Source organism: Populus trichocarpa, chromosome 2 (genome assembly GCF_000002775.5).
Source record: "Populus trichocarpa isolate Nisqually-1 chromosome 2, P.trichocarpa_v4.1, whole genome shotgun sequence".
NCBI lineage: Eukaryota > Viridiplantae > Streptophyta > Magnoliopsida > Malpighiales > Salicaceae > Populus > Populus trichocarpa.
Window position 1 is genome coordinate 24,605,912 of NC_037286.2, and position 14,689 is coordinate 24,620,600.

Sequence of the window (14,689 nt, forward strand, 5' to 3'; positions counted from 1 at the left end):
GGCGTGTAAAACTATGAATGGACAATGGCCTTAAAGCTAGCTCTCAAAAATGGACGAAGGTGATTGTATTGTGTCCCCCTCTCACTCTTTAGGTATGGACGGTGTGGACTTTTATGCTAGAGAAAACCTTATCTCACTTTTTGGTCACAGATTCTTCCCGGGAAGGTTCACCAACTAGGAGTATAACCCAAGGAAACCCAGTAATTAAGAATATTAAGTAGCTTGTTCTTTTGCAAGACATCTAATGTGAAAAGTGTCTCATCATCCCTGTTAACATCACATCACTACCTGCAAGTCTCAATCGCTGCTCCAAGTTGGGAATAATCTGACCGAAGACTGCCGGTAAGGCAGTATTGTATGGTCTCCCGCTAATGAGAGGGTGACACTGTGTGTATCACTGATAGTGATGCCTGTTAGTGGGAATCGATGCTTTAAAGCTCAACTCCTGCTTTGCTCTCACTCGTCCTGCTTCAAGTGTTTCACTCCCTCTTGGTTGCTTGCTAGGTCGTCGTCTTCTTGTGTCCAGGTGCAGCTGGTACAGTACTGATGGTGGAGGGAAGAATGAAGAGAATCCGGTTCTTGAGGTGGGGGAGCAGAATCTCAAGCACTGGGTCTGCAGTCAAGCTTGTTAGTCTGAAAAGACAAGTGCCGTTTGGTCGACGTTGTGAATCATCTTTCTTAATGCAGCTAGCTTCGAGGTTCAGGGCTCAATGGAAGCAAGCTTTCGGGTGGAAAAGGAGCAGTGCACAGTGCAGCTATGATCCTTACAGCTACTCTTTGAACTTTGATGATGGTCTCTCGATCCCATGAGTACTCTTGACCAACTCTAATATCGGAATGTTTCTGAATAAAATCCTCTCTCCCAGCAATGTCTCACCGGACTCTTCGCTGCCGCTTCAGAAGCCGTCTTGTGCATACAGAAATAAGATACTGGGGGTATTAATTTCTTCATCATTCCAATATCCTCCAGTTGCTGTACGTTAGTTATTGCTTCTTCACTCATGTTTCTTGCTTGTTGAAACCTGTCGTAAACATTTTTGAGCTGAGCTCTCTGTCTTTTCATCCCTCCCGGCAGCTTCAAACTATCATTTTCATTTTCTGTAAAACTGTGTTTCCAAATGCTAGTGCAAATCATGCTGCATGCTCGCGTAATTCTCTACGTACGTACGTACGTACCTGGTAGTTCTAGACCCTAGCTAGGAGAAAAATACCTTACATTATCTGGGGAGGCAATCTTACAATCAAGCTTAATTTCCCTGGAATATTTGAATGATATAAATATTGTATCTTGAATTTGTTTCCCGTTAGTCTAGTCTATAAGAGATCAACCGTGTTTCGAACTGCCACTGGGCAAGAACTTTTTTATTTTTCAAGTGCTTTTTTAGATATCCATGTGTTTATGGTTATGATTATTTGAAAAAAAAGAAGAAGAAATGCTTTTATTTTCTTTATTTTTAGATGTTTTTTAATTGTTTTGATGAGTAAGTTTTAAAAATAAAAATATTATAAAAAATAATTTTAATATATTTTAAAATAAAAAACATTTTAAAAAACTATTAGATATAATACCAACAACTTCTCTCAATTCGACCAAGATATCACGAGCAGCACTCCGATCATAAAACAATCGATAAATTCAAGATATATTTTTACAAGTAAAATAAAACGCACTAACAAGTCTATACTTTTTATATAAAAAAACATCAAATTAATACTTTTTACCCACCCCATATCATGAACAAACAAATACTAGGACATGGTAAAAAGTATCTTAAAAATTACATGACTGGTGAATTTCTTTTTCAATCTCGCCTAGCTAGCACTGTGTGATATTCTTGTGAAAAAGGGCAGTGCTCAGTTAATGGTAGGGCCATGATTATGGCACCCCACTACTTATTTCTTCTTCTTTCTGCCCAACCAAAAAAAAAAAAACATAGATCATGCAACCCACCTCTACTTTAATTCTCTTTTGAAAATTAGGTGATAGCTCAGCAACCAAACAGCAATAATCCTACCTTCTTTGACAGAGAAAGAGAGGAGGAGGTAGGTCCTCTGATTTCCTCTTCATCCCTCCCACTCGTTTTTGCTATGATTTCTGTGAGCTAGCTAGACTATACTTTATTCATCGTAAAACAATGAATACGAAGAACAATAAATTATAAGAAAAAAAAAAACATAAAAAATCAATTCTTAATTAAGAGCTGACTTGATGGTTAAGGAGGTAATTAAGTTCAATTTCTTGATTTCTCAAATTTAGATTTTGAGATCAATCAATACTTGGAAGAATTTATTAAATTTTTATGAATACAACATATAGATAGACGGGAGAAATATTCCTTTAAAATCATCGAGAGAGAGGTCATTTATAGGATATTTGAGAGTGTCTTGGTGATAGTTTTAATTAAAATGTTTTTGTTCGACGCATTAAAATAATATTTTTTATTTTTTAAAATATTATTTTTTATTTTAGTATATTAAAAAATATTAATTTTAAACAAAAAAATATTTAAATTTTCATAAAACATTATTCGAAATGAAATTAAAAAAAAAACTATTTAAAATGGAATTATTACTTCCTACAAGCTGGCTTGTAACTAATCATTCAATTTCAGATCCCTCTGCATGATATGTATATACATTTTTTTTTCTTGGCTCCCCTGGAATAATTTCAAATCTTAGAGTAAAATCCAGTAAAATTTAAATTTTGAAATTTGTTATTTTTTTCTAATCTTAGGCGCTCAAGAAAACCCTCCTAGCTTTGTTTTTGTATTTTAAAAATATATTTTTTTAAAATTAAATTTTATTTATTTATTTTTATTTCAAAATAATTTTTTAAAATATTTTCAGTAGAGTGAAAAATAAATTTTAAAAAATTAAAAATATTATTTCTTTATATATTTTTTTTAAATCGATAATTACTGTTGCTTTGTTGCCATTGCTGTCGAGTCTTTTACTAACTTCAGATTCTCTCCCACAGCACGCAGTTTAATGCAGCCCAAAGCTGTAATGACACCGACTTCCTACCCTCGAAACCGAGTGAAATAATCTTAGGCACTGAAGAAAACAAACAAAAAGAAAAAAGCAATTTCCAAAATGAGAGTGATAAGACAGGAACAATCATGATAGCAATCCATGGAGAAAGAGTAAAAACAGCAATGCTGTGAGGAAAGGGGCGAGAGAGAGAGAGAGAGAGAGAGAGAGAGAGAGAGTAAAGAAGAAGACATTATTCGATGTTGAAACCAGGGAAAAGAGAAATCCATGTCTGGTGGCGTTAATGGTGGTTATAATTATGTGTCATCGGCCAAAATGATTGATGTTTTTGTTTTTATGAAATAAATATAATGATTTAGTTTTTTCTCTCCATAATAACAGTTATCTTCGGATCAACTCATATATGATTTTTTTTTTCTTATTTTTTCCAAATGATCTTAATACACACACACACACACAGGGTTTAGACAAGGTCACATGAGAGTTGAGATTATGAGCTGTGAAACATTAACATAAATATTCCATGTGATTTTCAAAGCTAGAACAGGCCACCCATACCCCACAGACATGTGACGCGTTCCCCCCACCAGCTCTACAAATTCAATCACCCCTCCCCCCTCTCTCTGGGCAAGAAATGGCAAGAAATTTGGTGTTCATACTAGCTCTGACAAGCCTCTACATTGGCTTAGCAGCCGCAGACTGGAATATCTTGAACAAAAAATCGAAAAATAGGGATGCCTCTAGCTTGAAGAATTATTGTGAGAGTTGGAGGATCAATGTTGAGCTAAACAACATCAAGGATTTTGAGGTGGTGCCACAAGAATGTGTAGATCACGTCAAACATTACATGACCTCGTCTCAGTACACAGCAGACTCCGAGAGGGCGATCGAGGAAGTCAGGCTCTACCTCAGCAGTTGCTGTACTTTGGAAGGTGATGGCAAAGATGCTTGGATTTTTGATGTTGATGACACTCTCTTGTCCACCATACCTTACTACAAGAAACATGGTTTTGGGTAAGCTTGTTTATTTACTAGATCATGTATTCTTTTGTTATCACATTTCCACTTGTTATAGACATCCTGATGTTGTTGGAAATTTAGAAAAATCAGTGTTTTATTCTCTAAGGGTATGTGTGGTAGTGTTTGCTTTTCAAATAACTTTTCGTGCCGAAATGTATGCCAATGATGTTTTTTCATTTTTTAAAAATTATTTTTGACATCAGCACATCAAAACGATTCAAAATATACAAACCGTATTAAATTTTAGCAAAAATTTTTTTTTTTGAATTTTATGGGAACACGGTTTCAACTGCGTTTCTAAACACTTCTTAAGATGGCTCGACCAATTGAAACTCAAATCTTCTCGAGCTTTGTTTTGGTGCGTTATGGTGCAGTTGAGGATGTTTTTAGATTGACCACAACTTCAAAAGTTGTTTGGTTTTCATTACTTGCTTAAACCTGTTTATCATTTTAAATTGTGGTAAAAACTTGGGTTTGAGAGCTTGATTTTTCAAACCGCATCCACAAAAAATATCTTAATCAAATGATATTATCAAATATACAACTGCTAGACTATGCCTGCTTTTCACTGTTTTGATCAATCAGTCACTAATGCAATTTGGGTTGTGAAATGGAAATAAAACCAGGGGAGAGAAGCTCAATGCAACCTTATTCGAATCATGGATGAAGCAAGGCAAAGCGCCTGCTCTAGACCATACACTCAAGTTCTTCCATGAGATCAAAGGCAAAGGGGTCAAAATCTTTCTTATTTCCTCCAGAAGTGAAACCCTTAGATCAGCCACTGTCGAGAATCTTATCAATGCTGGATACCATGGATGGTCCAGCCTCATATTGAGGTACATGACTTGACCTATTTGATATATGTGTCAATGGCCTAGCCTGTTCGGAAACGTGGGCGGTTGCATCCGCGTTCCCAAACCAAAACCATCACAGCCGCGCCCATATTCCGAAACGGGCACCAGAGTAAACAAGCAATTTACCATTTCTTTTCCTTGGTTTTACTGTATAAATACAGGGGTCTTGAAGACGACTTCATGAAAGTGCAGCAATACAAATCCGAGGCAAGGAGAGCATTGACAAAAGAAGGATACCGCATATGGGGAATCATAGGAGATCAGTGGAGCAGTGTGGAGGGACTCCCTGGTGCCAAAAGAACATTCAAGTTGCCAAATTCCATGTACTACCTTTCCTAAAGCTTCCACTACCGACATTATTATTCCATATGTTCAACCAGGCATTGTCATTGTTTATCTGATGAAAAAAACCATGTTAATCTATGATTTCTTTTTGTTAAAAAAAATCTCAGCTTCGATCAGATATCTCAAATATCTCAGTAAAGGAAATATGCTTCAGAATAAGGAAGCAGGTTTTGATGCTTCGAACACTACAATGGGCAGGTCTAGTTGTTGTCATGTCTTACCTCCACTGATAGATAAAGCCATCAAGAGTTATTTTGATTGCGATGCATGAGACTCTGTTTCGAGAAAATCTTGAAGAACTTGGTTGGCATTTCGTCCGAATAGAGTGAAAGAAAATGCTGTTTAAAAAATAACCTGTGTTTATAGCGTCGAGTGATCGTAGCTGATATTTTCAGTTATTTCTCCAGAAAGATCAATGAATTTCTTGACTTTTAAACGAAAGAATATGAATAAACTAATTTTAGAATCCAACTTAACGTCTAGGCTTTTACCCAATGTAGTTCAGAATTTTGATTTTATTTGCGTTTTAAAAATATTTTTGAAAATCTTTATTTATTTATTTTATTTAAAATTAATATTTTTATATTATTTTGATATGTTGATGTTAAAAATTAATTTTAAAAAATAAAAAAATATTATTTTAATATATTTTTAAATAAAAAATACTTTAAAAAACAACAGCTGTTACAATAATCAATAAAATCTTAGTCAAACTTAAAATAAATTAAATACTTAAATTTTTATAAAAACACTTTGCAACCGCAACAATAAAAACAAACAATATCTTAAACAAGATATGATCAACACTTAAATCTATATGTTCCGACAAAGTTTGAAATACCTTTTCAAACACTAATTTTTTTCATTTTAATCTTTAAACTTTTAAATTCTTTTTATTTTGATCCCTAATTATTTTAATATTATAATCTAATCTTGAACTAATTTTTTCATATACCTTTCAACAATGAATAGTTTCTCCTCAATTAAAGCAAGTGCTTTTCATGAAAGTAACTAAACAAATGAATTGTCTCCATTACGTGTAGCTTGGTGGTAAAAGTAAATAATCCAGCAACACAAAACCTGATAATAATATTAATGGCTTTTCATGAAAGTAACTAAACAAATGAATTGTCTCTAATAATGACTATTCAATAATACAAAATTAATTATTATTAATTATTTTACATAATTTCTTCATATTAATTATTCATTTTTTTCTTCAATTACATACAAAATTTAGAGACATGATTTTTAATGTTTTTTTAATTAAAACTTGCCTTTTATACTATGATATTTCTTTTATTTAAAAAACAATGATTCTGATAAAATAAACATATTTTAATGAAAACAATAGAAAAATGCATTAATAAGAAATAATAGTTTAGATTACTTTTTTTTATTAAAGTTTTCATGAAAATTTATTTGAATTGCCTTTATTTTTAATTCAAAAAACATGTTATTAATAGAAAATACATAGAATAAAAAATGAGTAGTTTGTTTAATAAAATATTTTTTTCCAAGGAAATTTAAATTATAGATTTTAATATAAATATCTGTTTTAATTATAAAACATAAATTTCCAAAATTATTTAATAGAGTCTTAAAAGTGTGGTAGAAATTGTTTTTTTTTTAAATTATTTGTTATTTAAAATTAAATTAAAATAATATTTTATTTATTTTTAATTTTAGCGCATAAAACATTTTAAAAATAAAAAAAATTAATTTAAAATAAAAATTTTCAAAATCGCAATTGTACAAAACAGGGCCGTAATATGCTAATCACAATCCCCACGTGCACCCCATCAGATATTACACTACTCACCAATAGCAAACCTGGTCCCACACACCCACACGATACGCACTGTTACCCCACCATCTCTCTGGAGTTTATTCCACACGCGCTATATTTAAGGCTTGGAGGAATTCACTGTTCCTTATTAACAGAGCCAAAAAAGAGAGAGGGGCTAAAGAGAGCAAAGCGCACTCTCTGTCACCGTTCACTTCTTCGGGGTGACACGCCGGTGACCGAATTTTCCATAACACCTTTAGAGAATTGTTTCTGTGCCTAAAGAATTGATTTCTAGCCATTTAGGGCCTTCAATACTGCGAGGTTATGTGAAGTCGTAGGTGAGAAATTTATATGTTCCCCCGTTTTGGTAATTTTGTTTTGTTTTGATGGAATCTGAAGCTAATTTTTTTGTTTTGATTGTAATAATTACTTGATTGATTGAATTTTTGGTGCTTTTCTTGAATTGCGTCGTCGGTGATCGGACTTGGTTTAGTTGGTCTTGAATGATAATTGGTTTGCATCGTAGGGTGCATGTCCTTTTTTTTTTTTTAAATTTTTCGCTTGGATTTTTTTTTTGGTTTTTTGAGCTTAATATTTCTGAATTCATGAGTTCTCTGTGAAATGGGGAGAAGAAATTAGTTTAGTAGGGGGTCCCAGATACAATTGAATTGAAGCTAAGGACATGGACTTTGAAAGGTTGGAACTTGGATGTTGAATAAATAATTTATCAATGGAATGAAGTTAGCTAGAGTTAACTGACCAAGGACAAGCATATGGTTTTTAGACGTCCCGGTGACGAGGGTGTCAGGATCCATGCGCAATGCATCGCTCATGATAGTTAATGATTGAGAGTAATGATATGTAGCATCTAGCTTGTTTAGGGTTTTGTGTTAGTGGTCAGGAAGATTTTTTGATGCAGTTGGTATGCCTTGAGATGCTGAGGAGAATTTATTTGAACACTGAAAATATGAATTTCGTGGAACCAATTGGTATTGAAGAAAAAACACATTCTGCAAACGGGTTCGCAATATTATAATTATGGTTTGCTAAACAACTCTTCATCTTAGTTAATGTTCCTATCTCCATACCAATTGGAAGGAGTACCCACTGGTCGGGGATGGGGATGGCGCACTGATAGGCAGAGCCTTAGACTTAAAGAATCCTTGTACTTGCTATGAATATTTGTAATGGCCAACAAGGGGAGAATTTGCTTCTGATGGTTTGTTATAATCATACTCGCTCTACCCTTCAACAGTTTTGCATGAACTAAATGCTCTCACGCCTTGAACAATTGAGCCTGTCAATAATTTCAACATGACAACCTATTGACTCTTTGTTGCAATTACAAGAATTTAGTATTATGCTAGACAATGGCTGTCCTGCGTCTATTATCCAATACGAAGTTTTTATGAGAATTGGGAATGAGAATTTGAATCATTATTATTAGTCCTCTTATTGCAAGGCTTGCCTTTTCTTTTTGTTTGTTTCAATTTTTGGATAACTGTCTAGGGACTGTGGAATTTGCTGAAAACCAACCTCACATGTTCTTGCTGCCTGCTATTAACATTTAAGTCATTATGTTTCACTGTAGCTTTCATGCTTTTGACTATTTTCCTAGTATGAGCATTTCAACTCTGCTCTGGTAGAAACATTTCATGCCTGTAACTGAATGTAGTGTTGAGTTTGGAGATGGACTGATGCCTTGAGGAGCTGGTCATTACAAGTGGGATAAAGGATTTAGAAATAGGGAGTTTTGGAAATGATATGGGTGGCTAGAACTTTCTTCTGAGAAAAACCAAAAAATTGCGGTGTTTATAGGTGAACTTATGAGGTTTAGAAAGGATGGTGATCATTGCTATGAGTATCTCTATATTCCCTATTGGTGACATCGTGTATTTATGTATTCATTCCTGTTGACAGATGTTTTAATTGATGACCTTTCCAGTGTCCCACTATTGTGAACCAATAAGAAGGGTGCTTTCAGAAGGTATTCACTTGGTTGTCAAAATGGGAAACTGCTGTGAATTGATTGAATAACCGACACCCTATTTTTGTGCTGATTGAAGCATAGCAATGGAGGGACGCCCAGCTTTTAGCATTCAGAGAGCAGGTGCAAAGCAGCTTGGTAACCTTGGGGTGTCTGGAACACTGTCTTCATCTTTACCAGTGGTTCCAACACCTCTAGAAGAGACATACTCCAAGTTACCAGGCTGTCAACAGGTTTCCATGGAAAGGGAGCTTATGACCAGGCCTCTTGTGCATGCAAGTCATTTGCCCTCTAACAATGGAGTAGTTGGACACTTATTTTCTTCTTCTGCGAGCTTCTCAACAGACCTTCAGTACTCTTCTGTCACACCCCGGGAGAAACATTCAAGAAATACTCCATTTATTTCCCAGTCATCAGCAAATGCAGGAGCTTTGCTGATGTCACAATCTTCTCCATCAGCATTACTTCAATCAACAACAACTAGTCATTATGTAAATGAAAACAGTGCTTCATGGTGTCCAGAATCACCGCCGGGTTTTCTTGACTTTCCCACTAACACTACTGTTCAAAATAATCAGATAGAAAGCAATAGTTGTGCTGGTGTCATGGCATCAGAAGAATTTGGTAAACGAAATGATTGGCAGGAATGGGCAGACCAGCTAATTACTGATGATGATGCTTTGACAACTAATTGGAATGAGCTTCTGGCTGACACCAGCATTGTGGACATGGAACCAAAGGTTGGTATCTTCTCACAACACACAACAAATAAGATACCCTTGCAAAAGTATGGTGAAATATTCCTTTATGCTTTCTCCTGTTCTCATCTCGTTGCTTCAGATGGCATACCAGGTCTCCAAACCATCTTCAAACACTCCAGTTCAACACTCCCAAGGTCACCTGCAGCTTCCATCCCTATCTGCAGAAATTCGCCCAGTTCTCACCCCCACTTCCTCAGCAAACAGTGCACCAACGAAGCCACGCATGCGTTGGACACCAGAACTTCATGAAGCTTTTGTGGAGGCTGTCAACAACCTTGGTGGTAGTGAAAGTGTGGAACTATCTTTGCCTTAACTGATTGCTAGCCAAAAATTCCCAGGCTTCTTCTTCAATTGATTTCCTTTTTCTTACGTGCAGGAGCTACTCCAAAAGGCGTGCTGAAGCTGATGAAAGTTGACAGCTTGACTATTTATCATGTAAAAAGCCACTTGCAGGTATGCACCTTTGTTTCTTTAAAAGCGAGGCTGGTTTTATGCGTCAGCATCATTTCTTGTGTGGCATGGTTTCGGATTCTTATTTTTGTTTTTAATTGGAGAATATTCTTTGTTGAATTTCAGAAATACCGAACAGCCAGATACAGACCAGAGTCATCAGAGGGTATGTAATAACTAATCAGTGACTCCAAGACTTTAACATATCCCTGAATTTTGTGTTGCTCTTCCACCTTAGAATTTTAACCTGAATGAGAGGATGGAGATTGCATTTTAACTCGTTGAATTGCTTATCTTCACTCATGAACTTGAGTCTTAAGCTGCACTGTGCAAACTTGTGACAATGTATTAATTTATGACACATACCCCTGTTCAATATCTCCTTTTCATTTGAATCAACCTCAATCTAGTCTTTCCACAAAAGCATGATTATGATCTGCATGCTATGTTGTTTATTCAATCCTTTCTGTGATTTAAGTCAATTGCCCTATCTATGAAAAAGACATTTTTCTGCTATTTTTTGCGGCTCAAGTATACTTTTTTTCAAGGCTTCAGTTGAGTTGTCTTAATGTAAGCTCTCTAAATTAACTTCACCAATTTTCTATCTGCCTATTTTAATACCATTTTCCGATCACTCCTAACTGTCGTTGTACTATGACCTAAATTTCCTGTGACCATCTTTTTTCTCCCTCAGTTTTTTTGTAGCTGCTCGAGATTTCTTTGCTTTATTTTACTGCATGGATCAAAACATGTATGAGGAATTTCCTATTTATATATTTTTTAACGAGCTGTTCTATTTTGCTTGCAGGATCCTCTGAGAAAAGATTGACATCTATTGATGAAATATCATCTCTTGACTTGAAAACGTAAGTCTACACCATTTATTAATTTTGATTCTCTTGTTACTGCATCATCAGCTGGTATTTATTCTTTGGCTTTGAGCAACTGTGAACTTGACAAAGGACAAGAAAGAGAAGAAATTCTATGGTTTCAAAATTAGGCTAATTGTAAAAGTCTACACACATAATTGAGAAATAAGAGACTACCAGCTTTCAAGGTGGCAAGGTATTGTGGCAATGTGCTATTCTTGCTTTACTTCTGTACTTTTGGAACGAGCAGAGTTTAGGATATTTCAGGATATGCATCTACTATTCCTGTTGCTTTTGGATAAAATAGTTTTTCTAGCTTCGCTTTGGTGTTCTACAACTGATACATGTAGAGACATCACTTTAGCAGACAAGCAAAGAGATAGGAGGGTGTCTTATCCTCCATTTTGTCCTCTTCCTTTATTAAAATTTAATGAGAGAGAGAGAGAGAGAGAGACGAATAGCATCTTACCTGTAAGTTTATAGAATTAAATCTAGAGAGAAGAAAGCATCACGCTTTCAAAGGTTTGAATTCATACATCAAAAATCATCATTGTTTTCTGAAATTAATAATGCCTTCTCATTGAAAGATTACAGGGCTATACACAGAGTTCTTGTTATCATTACTTAAATGAGGATCTAGACTTGTAAATAAGAACAGAACTATTCATGTAATTACAAAAGAATTTCAACATCATTCAATCATTTAGAGAACCTAAAATTTAAAATAGAAACCTTGACCTGCTGATTTCCAGAATTTCCAACAAGTCTGGAAAAAAATAACTCTTGACTTGTTGACTTGAGTAGAAACAGATGAATGTGATCTTTTTGTTAGGCTTCACTCTGCAAGACGCATTCTTTGTCCCTCAGTAATAGAATTTGGCAGGAATGCTAAAGTTGTGAATTTTATATTACTAGCCTGCTTCCCAGTTTCTTCTTAAAGATTTATGCATGTGGAAAGTAAGGAGAATAACTTTCCGCATGATAACAAAACTTGCTTATGGATTATGCTACAACTATAATTCTCTTGTTTTTCCCTTTGCTGCTTTACCTCCCTTTAAAGTAGGTTGATTGAGGAGTGTGGTTCCCCTACCATACAAGGATTGGATTTTAAACTATATCTGTTGAATTTTTGTTTACAGTCTCATTTTCTGTAATCACTCTACTGATAATGACCACGGGTTGTCATTTATTGATGAAAAGACCTAGCAACAAAATTAACTTGGAAGGTATTCAGTACGTTAGTTGACTTCCTGGGAGATTCAGGTAGTTCCAGAAGAAACTTGGTTAGGTTAAAAACTTGTTTAATGCCCTTTCAATCTACATATGGCGTCTCAGATTGAAAATTGGCTGGCACCATGGTATGATTATAACCTAGAAATGTCTCTTGAATGATTTATATTTTGGGAAAAGAGCTGCATATTTAAATTATTCAATCTGTGTTCTATTTCATTTTGAATTATCCTGCTAAACTCTTTCTATTTTATGTTGGACAACAGAGGCATTGAAATCACTGAAGCTCTACGATTACAGATGGAAGTTCAGAAACGACTGCATGAACAGCTTGAGGTATACATTTTCCATGAAAATGGATCTATGTTTGGATTTGATTAGTGGCTTTGACTCTGGAACCTCAAAAAATTAGGTTCCGTGACCTGATTTGGCAGCTTTTAACAAGGGTTCTTTTGCTTTATGATGAAAATCGGTTGTCTTGATTTTCTTCTATATTCTGTTTGAAAAACCAAATCATCTTCATGAAGGCACTACTTGTAAAAAAAGGAGCAAGGATCTGAAAATGGAGGGATTCATTCCATGTTGATCGAGTGAGAGAGATATTCCACTAGAAGTTTCTGGTCAAGTGCAGGATCTTTGCTGCATGTTAACTTTGCTGCATAGAAGTTGCATTATGCATTTACGTCATAGAAGTAATAAATGTCTGCAACTTTTCAATTGCCTAGACCATGAAAATGTTTACAATTATCCATACATTCTCCTTGGTATCAAGACTTCAATGATGCAAAGAAGCTCCATGAAGTTCTCTTTTGTTGTTACCTGCATTTAAGATTTATACATATGCATTGTTTCCTTAAAGAATTAATTTGTTTATAAAGCACTCACTTTTTCTATAATGCAGCAAAGTATATAATACTGAGAGCTAAAAAAATGATTTTTCCTTGGTTAGAAATGTTTTACGATTTGGCTTTACGTTATCGCTCACTTATACAACCTACAGATGCTATGCTGTGAACTTGTCTAATATAGAATGTACCCATTGCATAGTGGTTTAGGACCATGGACTGCATAATGTGTGGCATGGTAACTGGTTCGGTTTATTGTAGTGCTGTATGCAGTCTGCACATCAGTAGATATGATTGTTACTGTATAAATCATGTCATGCGCACATGAAGACATGATTCAGGTTGTGTGTATGATTTACAGTTCATCATTTATAATTCTATAATCTTTCTGGCAGATCCAACGAAATTTACAGTTACGAATAGAAGAACAGGGGAGGCACCTTCAAATGATGTTTGAGAAACAATGCAAATCAGGTATTGACGTTGACAAGTTGAAGGCAGCTTCATCTGCTTTGGAAAATCCCTCTACTCTGTCCTCAGATGCAATCCAGGACTCCCCTGCCAAAAATGATTTGGAAACCGCCCAGGTAGACTGTGGCAAGACACCAACTGACACAATTTATGCCAACCCTGCACTAGAAGGAGGATCACAGGATCTGAATAGAAAGCACAAGGTATCGCCAACTGAAACTCCTGAAAATTCTGAGCCATACAATACTGATTCAAGTTTGCAGCCTGCAAAACGTCCAAGAACAGATGCCTAGGCCAACAGCATTGAAATAACAGGTTGATAGTGATTCATGGAGGAGTTTAATCCTGAGTAGGACAGACTTATAAATAGATCTTGAGAACTTTGAGGTTCTCCTGCTTCTGTTTATGTGCCTCATGCACACTCTAATTAGTCCATAAACAAGGTAGATGGGAGATTTTTTATCGAAATCTTTGTCCTCCTGTCTTGTACTCCTTTTTGTGATGAGGCTAGAGGGTGTATAATTATTGTGTAAACCATTTTATTAATGGCAGAGAATGGACTCCTCTTTCTGTGTTGAATTGGTGTCTCCTATTGTTTAGCTATAAACGATCTTCTAGCTCAAGCTTGGACATGAGAAGTGTCGGTTTTGGCCAGCTTTCAGTACACACAACCCCTGCCACTGTTTAGATAGATTTGTGGAATGTTGACATTGCACCAAGGAAAGCTGTTCTGGTCTTGATGAGTAACCATGTGGATTAAGCACAGGAGATGACCTTTCACGCAATTGAGTTGTGCCGTATAGGTCAACCACTCAATATGCTGAAAACCCGTGGTTATGCAAATTCGAATAGGTAACTATCAGTTGACAGAAGAATGCAGTGTTGCTTTAAAAATATTGGATTACGAGGCAAAGCTTGAACCTTGTTGTCAGACATAGCCATATAGGAGACCGATCAAACAAACCATTTTAAACATGCAATATGATATCTTCATCATTTGGGTTTGAAGCATTCTGTTGTAGGCATATGGGAAGAGTAGTGTCAGAAGAATGGCCAATCAAAAAGCTGAAGTTGCTT

At 35.4% G+C, this 14,689-nt stretch overlaps 2 protein-coding genes across 9 annotated transcripts; both read left to right on the forward strand.

The window, feature by feature from the left end:
• Window positions 1-3,461: 3,461 nt before the first annotated feature.
• LOC7459548 (acid phosphatase 1) lies at window positions 3,462-5,328 on the forward strand. The gene is made up of 3 exons (XM_002301818.4): window positions 3,462-4,005; window positions 4,638-4,847; window positions 5,027-5,328. Exons 1-3 carry the CDS (start codon window positions 3,626-3,628, stop codon window positions 5,202-5,204), a joined length of 768 nt encoding a protein of 255 aa, XP_002301854.1. The 5' UTR covers window positions 3,462-3,625; the 3' UTR covers window positions 5,205-5,328.
• A 1,811-nt stretch (window positions 5,329-7,139) lies between these two features.
• LOC7459549 (protein PHOSPHATE STARVATION RESPONSE 1) lies at window positions 7,140-14,191 on the forward strand. Of its 8 annotated transcripts, none has more exons than XM_002301819.4 (9): window positions 7,140-7,337; window positions 8,920-8,986; window positions 9,066-9,726; window positions 9,827-10,037; window positions 10,124-10,200; window positions 10,324-10,363; window positions 11,006-11,063; window positions 12,563-12,632; window positions 13,537-14,191. In XM_002301819.4, exons 3-9 carry the CDS (start codon window positions 9,073-9,075, stop codon window positions 13,903-13,905), a joined length of 1,479 nt encoding a protein of 492 aa, XP_002301855.3. In that variant the 5' UTR covers window positions 7,140-7,337; window positions 8,920-8,986; window positions 9,066-9,072; the 3' UTR covers window positions 13,906-14,191. The 8 variants fall into 8 exon arrangements, with proteins under 8 accessions (XP_002301855.3, XP_006386914.2, XP_024451486.1 ...); XM_006386852.3 differs by having other exon boundaries at window positions 9,071-9,726; XM_024595718.2 differs by having other exon boundaries at window positions 9,071-9,726; window positions 9,827-10,028.
• Window positions 14,192-14,689: the final 498 nt, after the last annotated feature.

What these genes read in the sequence shown, in the direction of transcription:
- LOC7459548 (XM_002301818.4), top strand. Translation starts at nt 3,626, where the DNA reads ATGGCAAGAAATTTGGTGTTCATACTAGCTCTGACAAGCCTCTACATT. An exon ending in TACAAGAAACATGGTTTTGG is followed by an intron (nt 4,006 to 4,637) that starts GTAAGCTTGTTT and finishes AAATAAAACCAG; the next exon opens with GGGAGAGAAGCTCAATGCAA. An exon ending in TGGTCCAGCCTCATATTGAG is followed by an intron (nt 4,848 to 5,026) that starts GTACATGACTTG and finishes GTATAAATACAG; the next exon opens with GGGTCTTGAAGACGACTTCA.
- LOC7459549 (XM_006386852.3), top strand. Translation starts at nt 8,932, where the DNA reads ATGACCTTTCCAGTGTCCCACTATTGTGAACCAATAAGAAGGGTGCTT. An exon ending in CAACCTTGGTGGTAGTGAAA is followed by an intron (nt 10,038 to 10,123) that starts GTGTGGAACTAT and finishes TCTTACGTGCAG; the next exon opens with GAGCTACTCCAAAAGGCGTG. An exon ending in TCATCTCTTGACTTGAAAAC is followed by an intron (nt 11,064 to 12,562) that starts GTAAGTCTACAC and finishes GTTGGACAACAG; the next exon opens with AGGCATTGAAATCACTGAAG.